The 13111-nt window shown below is 42.2% G+C and overlaps 3 protein-coding genes across 3 annotated transcripts; 2 read left to right on the forward strand and 1 right to left on the reverse strand.

The window, feature by feature from the left end:
• Window positions 1-179: 179 nt before the first annotated feature.
• Window positions 180-6636, forward strand: LOC138591631 (rab GTPase-activating protein 1-like). Its single transcript, XM_069662276.1, has 8 exons — window positions 180-400; window positions 1317-1397; window positions 1527-1637; window positions 2943-3047; window positions 3140-3223; window positions 3325-3396; window positions 3915-4175; window positions 6130-6636. Exons 1-8 carry the CDS (start codon window positions 290-292, stop codon window positions 6361-6363), a joined length of 1059 nt encoding a protein of 352 aa, XP_069518377.1. The 5' UTR covers window positions 180-289; the 3' UTR covers window positions 6364-6636.
• Window positions 6637-7763: 1127 nt separating this feature from the next.
• ebi3 (Epstein-Barr virus induced 3) lies at window positions 7764-10091 on the forward strand. The gene is made up of 5 exons (XM_069662376.1): window positions 7764-7834; window positions 7947-8025; window positions 8434-8551; window positions 8658-8821; window positions 9566-10091. Exons 1-5 carry the CDS (start codon window positions 7812-7814, stop codon window positions 9719-9721), a joined length of 540 nt encoding a protein of 179 aa, XP_069518477.1. The 5' UTR covers window positions 7764-7811; the 3' UTR covers window positions 9722-10091.
• Window positions 10092-10127: 36 nt separating this feature from the next.
• odf3l2a (outer dense fiber of sperm tails 3-like 2a) lies at window positions 10128-12687 on the reverse strand. Its single transcript, XM_069662457.1, has 5 exons — window positions 12639-12687; window positions 12176-12286; window positions 11234-11356; window positions 10979-11120; window positions 10128-10473 (listed from the first exon to the last, which is right to left on the reverse strand). Exons 1-5 carry the CDS (start codon window positions 12685-12687, stop codon window positions 10128-10130), a joined length of 771 nt encoding a protein of 256 aa, XP_069518558.1.
• Window positions 12688-13111: the final 424 nt, after the last annotated feature.

The following is a 13111-nucleotide window of genomic DNA, read 5'->3' on the forward strand; positions in this document are numbered from 1 at the left end:
TGTCTGTCTCTGTTCTTCACCTTTGGACCAGAAGCAGAGTTTCCTTGTGTTTGGAACGACTTGGACTTTGCCCCGACATATCCTGTTTGTTTTCGCATGTGCTCGATCGACGTCTCGCCTGCATCACTGCAAGTAAAAACAAGACGACAACATCTTTATGAACTCACTTTACATCTCTGATTCGCTCCAGAGATACTGTCGTCACCGATTTTAAAGTCAGATTGGAAGCGTCAGCTGCAAAAGGCGGTTGTTGTTTTTGCGAGTGTCTGCAGCCTCGGCCTGGGGCACGATGATGGAGGAGGTGTCTGTCATGATGGCGTATGATGCCCAAGTCATGGAGCAGATGAGTGAAGAGGAGATCTTGGCCTGTCTGGTGGCTGAAACGGGACCGAAATTCACAGTAAGACTTTATTCTTTCAATGGCATAAAATTCCAATCACTGTATCGTCGTTATTAAAGCACCAGAACCAATATTGACACCTACAACCCAAAGATGAACCTCCCCTTTCCCCTACCAGATACACACCCACCGTAATAGGGGGACTTGACAAACAGATTGCTAACAGTTTGCTAGCTTTGACTACCATGACCCTCTCCGCGAGCGCCATACTGTTGTCGTTTTTATCTTCATATTGATTTTGTGTGGCGCTGATAAATCATGGTATCGGATCAATACAATGACCGGTATACTTGCTGATACCGATAATGCATTTTAGCCTGTATCGGAGGCCGATATTAGTATCAGTATCGGCCTCAGATACAGATATATCGGTATCACATTTAAGACATGTAAGGTTACTCTACTTTTTAAAACATCAATCAAGAATTAGCTGGAAAATGCCAAAGAATGTCCCTCGCAGGCATCACTTGTTGCTAAAGTCACCATGAGAGTCAGACTGATCCAAACAACATAACATGACACCTCTTATCCTGACTGGCAGCCACAAGAGTATAACAGGCCGCACACATTCCTCTGTGTGACAAATATGTGATTCCAGATAGAAGGAAACAAATTCAGATTGCTTATTTAACATATTTGAGATATGAAAATTGGCATTTCAGGCTTTAAAAGAACCCTCCCCTCCTCTATTATTCCCTCGTGTATCTCAAATGATCATTCCCCCATGAGCTCGGCTCTATCTTATCTCTTCCTGACTTCCTATCTTGGCCTCTTTTTTTCTCGGGCCTGTTCTCGATTTGTCGCGCTCACGCAGCATCCGGCAACAGATCTGTTTGGAGGAGATTGCTTTCTTCAGCTCAATCAAATGTGGCATTACTGTGTTTTATTACCCCTCCCTCTCTCTCGCTCCCCTCAGGTCCCAACAAAGAAAGCAAAGCTGGGGGAAAGCCTGCTGCAAATCATGGAGGATGAAGAAGACCCCTTGGACAAGTACCTGGTCAGGAATCTTTCACTTCCTACAAGTCCAAGTGCATTTTTGTGACAATAAATCACATGAGAGAACGGTCACTTTGAAATGACCACGGCTTGTATTCAGTTGTGTGATTGATTTCTCCATGTTTCACAGAGGGAGAACCGTCAGCTCCTGCAGGCCAGCCTTCGTCTGGAGCAGGAGAACGACAACCTCGCCCACCGACTCATCAGCAGCAAGGTCGCCCTGAGGAACGCTCTGGACAAGGTACGCTGAGCTGCTGCCCTGCAGTTAAAGGGAGAAAGGGTTCACTCACCTGCCGAATGTCTTTACTCAGAAGCTCTAAGGACAGCCTCTCAGGAGAAGTCCTAACTGTAATTAAATTTTTACATTTCCAGCATTAATAGCAACTCAGTCTGCAGCTCTGCATGAGCACAGAATTTCAACTAGTCTTTGCTTGAATTTAAAAAAAAGGCTCAAATAACCAGGCCAGCGGTGCTCATTCCATCCAATACAGAGCCCCTTAAAGACACGATAAGTTGTTTATTATAGAGCTTTTTTTACTTACTATGTGTTGTGCTGTTGCATCCCTATAAAAAGTCTACTTACCTTTTGCCTAAGCACTGTGCATAAATAAGCTGTGCCTCAATTCGGGGGCTGTGTTCTTCGATGGTCCACGGAGGTCATTCTTAGCTGCCGCACACCGCTAAGGCCGAGCTGAAATGAGACGGTCTGGTGTACAGAGAATTTCCTGTTTGCGTCACCAGCTGTTCCCGCCCTGACGGCACTACTGTCACCTAGCAACAGGTAGCTAGCGGGCTAACTAGCCATCATAACGTCACGAAACTTCGCGTATTATTTTAAAGATCATTTAAATTCAAGACCCCTTTCGTTCTTTAAAACATTTGTAACGCTAGCTATTTTAGTTGAAACCAAAAACTTTTATATTTAAAAGTGTATTCCTCTAAGAGTCCGCCATCTTCTTTGAATTGCCGCACAATGAATTTCGGGAATTGTTAGCCGTGAAGGATCAATTGCATCCTTCGTGGCCCGGGAAAAGGAGGACACATTTGTCGGCCGCATGTGTAGGAGCCTTCGAAATGGGACAGCCTTCGATGCACCGCTGTGACGCAGTCGGCCTTCAAATACATCCTTCGAAGGCTGCAGCCCATGACTTGGGACACAGCTATAGAGTCTTTAACAAGTTAAAGCTAGGGAGCTAGCCGCACAAGAAAAGATAATTAGATACAGTTAGCATTGATAACGATGGGCTACGCTCCCCTCTCTCAAAGGCTGCCTAATCCAAGTCTTAACCAACCTTAGCATTGTTTTCTGCATTATGTGTTCTATTAATTAGTTTTCATATCAGCCTATATCTGAAAATATGTACGCCAATACTGATATATCAGTGATAGGCCAATATCTGCTGATTATATCGGCCCGCGGAAATATTGGTCAGGTTCCAGTTCTTTTATTTTTGGTATCTTTGTTAAATGTATGTTAAAAGCAAGTGCAGACTGGGCATGTTTGTGTATGTATGATAATATACATATAATTAAATGTTAATTTCAGGCGGAGGACAGAGTGGATGAACTCGGCAAAGACCTCCTGCAGACCAGACATCAACTGCAAGCTACAGAAGAGGAGAAGCGAGGGAAAGAGGAGGAAGCTGCAATGGTGAGACTGACGGGACATGTCTGATTGTTTCGTAACACCTCACGGCGATTTAAGGTTTTATGGAGAGTTAAGGATTTCCTCTCTTCTCACAGCTGAAGGAGGTGTTTCGGAGAGAGCTGGAGAAAGCTGAGCAGGAGGTCAGGAGGTCGTCCGGTATCATCACAGACTACAAACAGGTACGGAGAATCAATGAGTGGAATCAAAAGTCTTTAAAGCGGATATATTAGTAGAGAATTCTGTGATTGTTAATGATGTCGATGCTCTTTCTTCTTCTTAGATCTGCTCTCAGCTGACAAACCGTCTGGAGAGGCAGCAGGCCGCCCACAGAGAAGAGTTAGATTCACTCAAGGTTAGAAAAAACTTCCTGTGGAGTTCCACAGTCGTCCTTCCTGCTTCAATCTCCCCTCTACCTTTGCCATACTTTCGACTGTTACTTTCACGACCAAGACCGGGGTGTACCGGACCAAAAAAGGCTTTGAGGAAATGAGAGCAAGTCTAGACCAAAACCAAGGCATGGCGAGACATCAGTGCGAGTCCCACACTTGAACTGAAAATGACAACAAAATGGGGAACATGCAAACCAAAGGCACCCCTCAAATTGACCCACATTCCAATTGTTTTCATGGCAATGTAGGGATACGCTTGACTTTGGTCTTGACAGGTCTTATAGGAACAGTGTCCTCTTTGTCTGAGACTTAGACAAGATCAAGATGTGGCCTTCCTGAGAGGCCTTGAGATCTATCAACCTATTTGAATCAGTTGTTTAACTTTCTATATGTGGTTCACGTATAACAGCAGGTGTCAGCAATTGCTCAATATATTTGGCGAGAAAAGTCTTCATTAAATCTCTTGTTCTGCCTGTTACAGAGTGCAATAAAAGCTTGTTCCCGCTGTCAACACCTCGTAGACGAATCAGAGGAACCGTCCACCACAGCTCAGAGCTCTGCAGCGACAGAAGGCCACGGGTCGACTGAATTAGGCCCGGATGAGGACGGTGAAGGTCCCACAAAGGCAGAGCAGAAGAGGGACGACCAGGAGAAGGAGTCCCTCAAGGTCCAGATCAGGGAGCTGGAACAGGATTTGGCTCAGACCAAACTACAGATGGTGGAGGCCAAGTGCAAGATCCAGGTAAACCAGACACATTCAGCAATCACATGACAAACTGTTGTCACAACACATTTATGGTAAATGCAATATCCAGGTTGTCAGGAAACTGAAACACACACACAGAGCAGCATTTCTCACTTGTTGGTACTTTCCTGGGAATTCATTCATTGCCTGAAAATCATTTCAACTATCTGCCCAACTTTATTTCAATATGAAGAGATCAACAGCACAGAGACATTCATTGAGGTTAGCAACAAAGAAAAGCTCTGGCTCTGAGACCCCGTCGATGTGAAGCATCCTCATTAAATGTGGGCCCATGTGAGGACGGGAAATAGGACAGGATTCCCCAGAGTCTAGACGTGGGTGGTGAGAGAACAGCATCCAAGGACTGACTGGATGAAGCTGGTTTAATACTTTTGGTGCTAAATTTAAGTGCTGGAAAAATATAAGAAAACTGTTTTTCACAGCGCTAAAAAGTGCTATTTTTGTTGTAGTATTTCAGAGCATTTAAAAAAAGAATGTTAATACGAGAAACTACTTGAGCTGCACAAGGTTGTATTTCTGTCAATGCTACACTAAAGAACAAAACATAATAGTGTTACATTATTACATCATTTAAAGTACAATTTGATCAGTTTAGACATAATTGTATTGGGTTATAATTTATACATGTGGAATCCATTGATTAGAGAATTTCACTTTTGCTACACTATCTTTTTTTAATAGAGCTGAACTGATATGGGATTTTCAAACTGATGCTGCTCTTAAGGTGACTGCTCACTGCCCAGACAACGCCCAACTCACCTCAACAATCTAAAGTTGGCAGTTGCTGGTTGCAGTCTTAAGTAGCAGCTCCACACTGCCCAGACATGAGCTGACAGAACAGACTTTTGTTGCCTACTTTTTCTTAAGATTTGCTTTATTTTGCATGGACGAAGGTCGTGCGTACTGATGTTCCGCAGGCGAGTATAGGCTAGTTGTCAAGGGAACGCACTCTCAGAATTGTGCTGTTTGTTGGGAAAAGGCATACATTGGTCCAACTTTTTACGACTCCACCAAACCCGACTGGACATGTCAAACTCGAACAACATCCAACCAACACAACTGTCGGCGCACACTGGCCCGACAGTTGGTGTTGGTTGGAGTTTGTCTGGGCAGTGTGCAGCCACCTTTATGGGGGGGGGGGGGAATCACAGATTAACAAGTTGGCTATTTTTAGCTGAAATGAAAAAAGACCCTTTCTATATGGTTTTTGCATCGTTATCACGATGCATAATGAAATATTTTCAAATAACTTCATTAAAGCATATTTAAAGCTCCTGTGAGGAACTTTCGGTTTGTGTTGATTTTAGCGCCCCCTGTGGACAAAGCCGTACCTCTTATCTCTTAAAAAATATCCTGCTTTCTTTAACAGTTGTATCTATTACTCACTAAATGATTGCCCTGGAAAATGTTGACAAAGGCAAAGTGCAGTTAAGCGGTTTCAGGCTGCTTCATTAGCTGCAAACAGTAATGTAAAGTAAGGAGTTGGGGGATGCTCTGACAAACTACATGATTCTAAATCCCCCAAAACATCAAACCCTGCATGAATTCATCTGTAAAAAAAAGTCTTCATATCGGCCTATATCAGAACACTTATAGCATATATAGGATAATACATATGTTTAATATCGGCCCGATAAAATCACTCTAGAAATATATCAGTCAGGCTCTACTTGTTCATTTCATATCCCCTTAGTAATATATTATTGTAGTATAATAATAGTAAAAGTACATGTGAAATAAGTAACATGTATACCATTAGTTCAACATTTAGAGGTATACATTGATTAGTTTATTGATGAGTATTATAAAGTTAATTATACTTATTGGGAACTCAATTTTGTTTAATTTGCAGAAATACTGACTGAAATAAGGTTGTTATAAATATAATTATATATAATTAAACTTTTCCCGCTGTTTTTTCCTCACTCAGGAGCTCGAGCACCAGAGAGGAATCATGGCCAACGACCTCCAGGGAGCAAAGAACAGCTGGATCAGCAAGGCCTTCACCTCCCTGCGGACCTCAAGTGGAGGGGGACTTCCCAGTATGAGCACACCAAAAGACGCAGCTCCCACTGCGGGCTGGAACCTCCACAGCGGCTCCCTCTCTGGATGGAGCGCCAAGAAGCTGTCGTGGCCTCACAGAGACAATCGAGAAAATGTGTGATCGCTCGGACTGAGACACTGATGGACACTATCAAAGGATCAGACTTGTATACTGTATATTTTGAAGCTGCTAGTTCTTGTCTTGTGCACTAAGGGGCAGTCTAGAGCACAGCGAGAGCAGAGGAGAGTACCTGAGAGCACTGACAGGTGCAGACAGACATGTACCCTCTTGTCTGTTCACCACTTTGCAACAAATGAAAACTCTGATGAAGCTTTTTGTAAATGCCTGCAAGCCAAATGTGCCATGAATGTTTTTTGTATTAAATTATTATGCTTGTGAACAATTCAAATACAATATTAAAATAATTGTCACATGAGCTTCTTCTGACATAAGGAAAAGTTGACTTACTTGAAACTTGACTCATCAGCGGAGGTGTAACATGAAGGGGTTTCTCAGAGAGGGTTTCCTGTGAACGGCACTTATTCACTGTTCCTCTTTCGCTATGACCACAGCGGCTTTTAAAGTGTTGATCAGCTGCTCGAACACACACAGCGAGAGAGGAGCAGCAGCAGACTGTAACGCAGCTCGTTATCACTGAACTTTGGATACAAAAGAGAAAATCTTGCATAAGTGACTGCAGATTTAACGAGACAAACTCCGCTCAGATTATAGATTCTCCTGCTTAAATCACTGACAGCTGCAATGGTTGGAAGCGTGTGTGTTGCTGTGACGCTGCTCATGTGTGTCCTTGGAGGCCAAGCAGTGGACCTGCTCAGGGCGACTTCAATATCAGGGAGTGAGTACTAAACTGAGGAAAAATATGGTTGCATGTTTTGTTTTTTTTAAAGATTTTTTTGGCTCTTGCCTTTATTTATAAGACAGCTGAAGAGAGACAGGAAATGTGGGGAGTAGATAGTGGGGTATGACATGCACCAGATGAGGCAGACCAGGAGTTGAGCCTGCGATCAGTGGTTGGAGGGCTGTAGTCTCTGTATATGGGTGCCGGCGTTTAGCGTTTCTAGTGCTGAAAGTTTGCCAAAAACAGAAAATATAATTACTTTTATGTTTTCATTTATCTGTTTTCTACTTTGTCACAAAGGCTTTGCTGCTGTTTTTAAGTTCTACTTCAGTCAGTAGTTGTATTTATCTTCCCACGCCTGGAAAGTACTCTTTCATTTAGCTTGAATTTTGACTGTATTCTGCCATTTTCCCCTTTTTTGGGATATTTTTAATTCTCATTAAGCTCAGCTATTGTTAATATTGAATTGATTTTAACTTTAAAGTGAGAAGCAAACAAGAAAAATGGGAAATAATACAGATACTTTATGATATAATATTAAAACACAACCTTAACTTTGTATTTTATGTTCTGCTCATGTTGCGCATTATGTGACCAAGTGTATTTTCTCCCCTCAGACCCTCCCTCCACTCCCACAGTGCATTGCTGGTGTGCGAGCTATCCAAATGTGACTCTTTGCTCTTGGCCTGAACCCTCTGAATCCCCACCGATGCACTACATTGCCACCTACAGGTAAACCTAGCAAAGAGGATGACCGTCCTCCTCCTGTGTGCTGGGACTCTGGTCCACTCTGTAAAAGTGTCATCTATGAGGTGATTTACATGTGTGTTCATGTGTTTCCCAGTGAGAAAAACAGACAGATTACAAATCAGTGCCATCTCATCCGACCTGGCTCCTTATCCTCAGCATCCTCATCTGAACAGGTACCAGCTCTGTTTACATTCTAGCAGATAGACTGTATCTCCAGCCCTACATACTCAATCTGCTTTCAGTTAAAATAAAAACATGACTGATCATGACTGATCCAAACTGGTCAGAGTGGATTGGCTGAGTTTTGGAAAACCCCATTTAACATTTCTTGTATTAGCCGTTAAAAACCACAGAACAGTTTCATGTCTGTCCTGTGAATTTGTGATAAACCGTAAGTCAGTACTCATGTTTAATTATAGGGGATTTTCCTCAGCAAACCTTTATTTTACTGATATATTTATTACATGTTTCATTTTTACATATAAATAAAGAATTGAGCCACCAGTTTTCACAAATTAGACATGACATAGACCTAAAAAGATGTAAACAATGAACCAAATCCTGTATATTTTTATGTTTAGCTCTGGCACTGCTACCTGCCCAACCTGAAGCTTCTCACTGACTACATCATCAACGTCACAGCAGTTTATCCCAGTGCCAGCAGCTCCCAACTCACAAGTTTCATGCTGGAGGATATAGGTAAGAAGGAAAATGATAAATAATACAACAATAAAGTAGTAACTGTATAAGAATATAGGGCATGTACCTTTGTTTTTAATTACTTTCTTTTTCTTGCTCTGTGTAGTGAAACCAGATCCTCCCGTAGACATCCGGGTTTCCCCTCATGATAACGGAAACTTGCTGGTGAAGTGGTCTCCTCCCTCTTCTTGGGCTAACCTGGATATCTTCCCCCTAAAATACCAGATCGTTTACCAGTGGGACTACAGGGGCAGCCCAAAGTCTGTCAATGTAAGTGTAATTGTTTTTTATCAATATACAGGAAGTTAGGTGAAGTACAAACAGCAATGTGATTCAAAAGCCCTACATGTATACATACATCTTTTAGAACATGTCTCTGAAAGTCCCTTTAACTGTGAAATTTTGCGAAATATCCTTGTTCCCTTTGATTTAATTTAGTGAGCTTTACGGTGGTGACAGACAACGTAGACAAGCAACAAGCAACATGATGAAACACGGGGTCTCAGGCCTATCTCTCTGTACTCCTCCGTTCCAGTCACAACTACGGCGTTACCATAGCAACTCCTAGTACGACCGCAATTTAAGCTAGCTAAAACGATCTAATACAAATCTGCTCGCTGACAGATTTCACGGCAATAAACAATCTCAAATGTGCTTTTAGTTTATATTCAATTATTTTTACCTGACAGATGTTCTCCACACATTCACTTAACAGAGTAATGTGTTATTAGATTTAGGTTCCTTCTCCTCGGTCCACTGCGCTTGGATGGCCGCCATTGTTCAGAAACTTTTTCAGGCCAGAGAGATTACATGACCCAAAATCTGGGCTGTGATTGGATTTCTACTGTAATTCTGTATGTTGACCACAAGAGGTCGCTGCTGATCTGACATTTCCAGATAAATAATAATAATAATAAAAATGAAAATAATAATTATAATGATAATAAAATATAAATAAAATGCATAGATAATATTTAAATAAAGAAAAATATATAATGCAATTTTCTCCTCCAGCTGGGTCCTACTGAGAGCACCAAGATTGAACTGAAGGGGCTGACACCAGGAAGGCAGTACCTGTTCCAGGTGTGTGCGAAAGATCTGCTGGGGCTGGGCAAGTTCAGCGACTGGAGCTCACCGGTGAACATCACCATACCAAGAACCAAGCTGTAGAGGCTCCCTCTCACTTCCTGTTTTGTTTACATCTCTTCCTTTTAAGCTAGCAGTGAAGTAACACTGAAGACAGCGGATAGGATGTATCTCTGTCTGAACAGAGCAAGCAATGCAAGCTATAAAGTTATTTATAGTAATAATATTTTAATTTATTTATAAAGGTATACTGCATACAACCAGCACTGCATATTTTATTGTCTTAATATTTTTGTAATACTGTTGTTTAGTGTTCATTAAGGGTTTGTATTTGGAGCTGCTGATAATGTTACTCAACTGTAACCAATAGTGATAATTTTATGAAAGTCCAATGGTCCAATTTATGACATAGTCCATCATAGTGTGGCAGCTCCACAATCCTGTGAAATATTGAATAAACAAGGCGTTTGTATTGAACCTGTTTGTCCTGTCAGTCAACCACATGCACCACAAGTGGGGTGACAAACTCTGAGTGTCTGATGCCCATAGTGCAAGACGGGGGTTTAGGGAGGTGCATATGAAACTTCTCCGGGCTGTAGGTGCCGGGTCCGGGAATAGCTGAGGAATAATTAGGCCTCTTAGTCCGGCTCTGCATGGAGAAGGAGGGCTGCCGCTGGCGGTAAACGTCTGGATTGATGCTGTTGTATTTTGCCGGTCCGGGGCTCTTGGAGAGGTCTTCTGAAGGAGCTCCGACCTTCCTCCGCCCTGAGAAGCTGAAGCTGGCACTGGAGGGTTTATGGGGAACCTGGCAGCCCAGCAGGTTAGGAAGACTGTAGCTGCAGTGAAGAAAATTGAACATGCATTAAAAGATATTTTAAAACTACAGTTAAACTATCTCTGATGTAAATGATAAGTCATCTATCTGTAAGGCCCATAAGAAGCAGATGTAGCCATCATGACATGACCCATTGGGTTGTGGACTTCTGTTTTAAAGCCTCAAGTTTGGAATTTATGCCCTCACCCTGTTTAGAACCTTATTTGGAAGACAGGAGGGATACCAAACGGCGAGGTGACATCAAGCTAGCAACCCAACAGTGACTCAAAGCGGCCAAGTATGCAAATCTTAAAGCCTTAATATAATTTAAACAGGTGAGTAACATAAAAAGTACATCCCGTACAGTTGTAAATTTACTATCAGCACGAAAATAATTTTTATACAGGGTGTAAACACGTTTATTTCCACTTTGGTATTCTAACATTGGGTTTATGGGGATTGACTTGCTTTGGGGGCCATTTGAGGAACTGCAGTTTTTGTCAATTTTCCAGTCCTGCTGTTTTTACCTGTTGGGTGCTGGCACAGCGTCCACAGAGCGGTATCTGGTGCGGGTGCTGATGGTATAGGATGGTGGTCGTTGGTGAGCATTTAGAGGTGGAGCTTTCTCTGGGCTGTAGGCCCCCGGCCCTGGAGTCTGGTACACCTCACCTGTAGACAGAAATTGGTTTTTAGAGGTACTCTTCTTTAATATAAAGATTATAGTTTAAAAATATATATAAATAAACTAGCTGTACACAAGACGGTTTTGTAATTTTTCTCACCTTTATTTCCAGTGCGCCTCCCTCTGCCCAAAATAGAGTAAGAGGGTGTTTCCATCCGGCCAAACCGAGTGACCTTGGAGTCAATGTGGTACCTTGGTCCTGGGCTGGAGTCCACAGACACCACTACGGGAAACGCATAATACAAGTAATCTTTCAAATAAATCTTTTGCTCCAATAAAAAAGGGACTTGTTCAAATACTGATACCAGTATCGGAAATGCCTCAAATACAGACCAATTCAGTATCTAACAGCGGCTAGTACCCCAGTCAATGCATGCATCATAGCATTATTTTAGTTCCCATAAAAATGTGTTTCCTCTTCTCAAAAACAGAAGCATACACAGCAATAATATTTAATGGCTTCAACTGGCAGCTTCTGTTTTAGAGCCGCAAGAGGAACAGTGCGGAGAGTGTAAAGTTAGCCAGAGCTAGCAAAATGTCAGCAACCAGCATTTTATATGCACACATTTTATGGCTGTAATTGTTTTTCATTTAAAGTTTAGATAATCATCTCTGGGGGAAAACAAACATAAAATAAACCAGTTTAATTTAAAAAAAAAAGAATGGTTTCTCAGACAGAACACAGAACAATAGAACAAGGCACAAGGTGAGCTAGTGCTAACGTTAGCGTAGCTAGTTTGGAGGTGTTTTCAGGTTAGGACTCCTTCAGGACATACAACAATGATATCCATACAGGATTATTAAATGCGTATAGCTGTTAAATAACGAATACAATTTATTATTATTTATTAATTATTAATGTATTATTTATTATCTGTGGGGAATTGGTTTCGGCTAATACTCAAGGTATCAAAATCGCCAAAGGGAAGGAAAAAACGGTCTCATCTCTACATAAAATTAAAATATTTGTCATTAAAAAGTCAATAAATAATTTTCAACCCATGTAAGTGCCAGATTTACAGATGAATAAATCACAACTCACTGGTGCTGCTCAGGCGGCTGTGGAAGGAGTAAGCAGGGCTGCTGGGCTTTGTGAAATCATGGTTGATGTATCCGACTGTAGGGGGCAGCGCGTAGCGTCCAGGGCCCGGGCCTGACAATGAGAAGAGGAGGAGGAGGAGGAAGATGGTGATGAACATGATGCAACAGATCCAGCTCCCAGCAGCAGTACATTGCACACCCACCGCTCTCTGGCTCAGGGGGCCGTATTGTCTCTGATGATTTCCATATGGAGCTCTTTGACTAATTTTCTATGGTTATGCATTTTAACGTTCTTCCTCTGCTTGTTTGGGAATGGATTCTAAACAAAGTGGAAATCTCAAACAAGTGTGGAAGAATGGCTCTATAATGCTGCTAAAGAATTCATAGGAAAAACAGTTCAGCTTTAATACAGTCCATGTGGATGTACACACACACACACACACACACAGGCTCCCCAAACTGACCTCTTTCCCGAGCAGAGATGATCGGCCGTTTCTTCACCACCTCCTGCATTCTTTGCCAGCCTTTCTTCTTCTTCTTCCGTCCTCCTCTCTTCCTCTTTGAAACCTCTGTGACTTCACACACTTCCTCTTTGTGTGTGTGACTCTCTCCAGGTGATCCGTGGCCTCCCAGGCTGAATTATACATGACCGTGAGGTGAAGAAACCCTATCTTGACCGAGGCCCTGGGTGCGCCCCAACCTGTCCTCCACCTCCTTTTTCCCCAGGGTCTCGTTAGGACCAAAGGTTAAGGCTAAAAAGAGGAGAAACACTGATTGTTGATGCTCATTTAAAGCTAAGTGAACAGAGATTCAGCTTTGTTTATATAAAGACTTGAAGCAGGGCAACAATAATCACATAATGTAGTTCATTAGTCATCCTATTCCAAGTCTAAGGTTACTACCACTGAACTACAGTCTGTATGCTGTAACTAATAGC

This window comes from Semicossyphus pulcher, unplaced genomic scaffold (genome assembly GCF_022749685.1).
Source record: "Semicossyphus pulcher isolate SPU_LCO1_2020_fin unplaced genomic scaffold, fSemPul1.0.p SCAF_14, whole genome shotgun sequence".
Classification (NCBI taxonomy): domain Eukaryota; kingdom Metazoa; phylum Chordata; class Actinopteri; order Labriformes; family Labridae; genus Semicossyphus; species Semicossyphus pulcher.

Excerpts from the sequence above, each read along its gene's own strand:
- odf3l2a (XM_069662457.1), bottom strand. The coding sequence starts at position 12,687 with ATGCAGGAGGTGGTGAAGAAACGGCCGATCATCTCTGCTCGGGAAAGA. Across the intron at positions 12,287-12,638 it reads CATCTCTGCTCGGGAAAGAG|GCCCGGGCCCTGGACGCTAC; the intron begins GTCAGTTTGGGG and ends TCTCATTGTCAG. Across the intron at positions 11,121-11,233 it reads GAGGCGCACTGGAAATAAAG|GTGAGGTGTACCAGACTCCA; the intron begins GTGAGAAAAATT and ends TTCTGTCTACAG.
- ebi3 (XM_069662376.1), top strand. The coding sequence starts at position 7,812 with ATGCACTACATTGCCACCTACAG. Across the intron at positions 8,026-8,433 it reads CAGCATCCTCATCTGAACAG|CTCTGGCACTGCTACCTGCC; the intron begins GTACCAGCTCTG and ends TTTTATGTTTAG. Across the intron at positions 8,822-9,565 it reads GCAGCCCAAAGTCTGTCAAT|CTGGGTCCTACTGAGAGCAC; the intron begins GTAAGTGTAATT and ends TTTCTCCTCCAG.
- LOC138591631 (XM_069662276.1), top strand. The coding sequence starts at position 290 with ATGATGGAGGAGGTGTCTGTCATGATGGCGTATGATGCCCAAGTCATG. Across the intron at positions 401-1,316 it reads AAACGGGACCGAAATTCACA|GTCCCAACAAAGAAAGCAAA; the intron begins GTAAGACTTTAT and ends CGCTCCCCTCAG. Across the intron at positions 4,176-6,129 it reads AGGCCAAGTGCAAGATCCAG|GAGCTCGAGCACCAGAGAGG; the intron begins GTAAACCAGACA and ends TTCCTCACTCAG.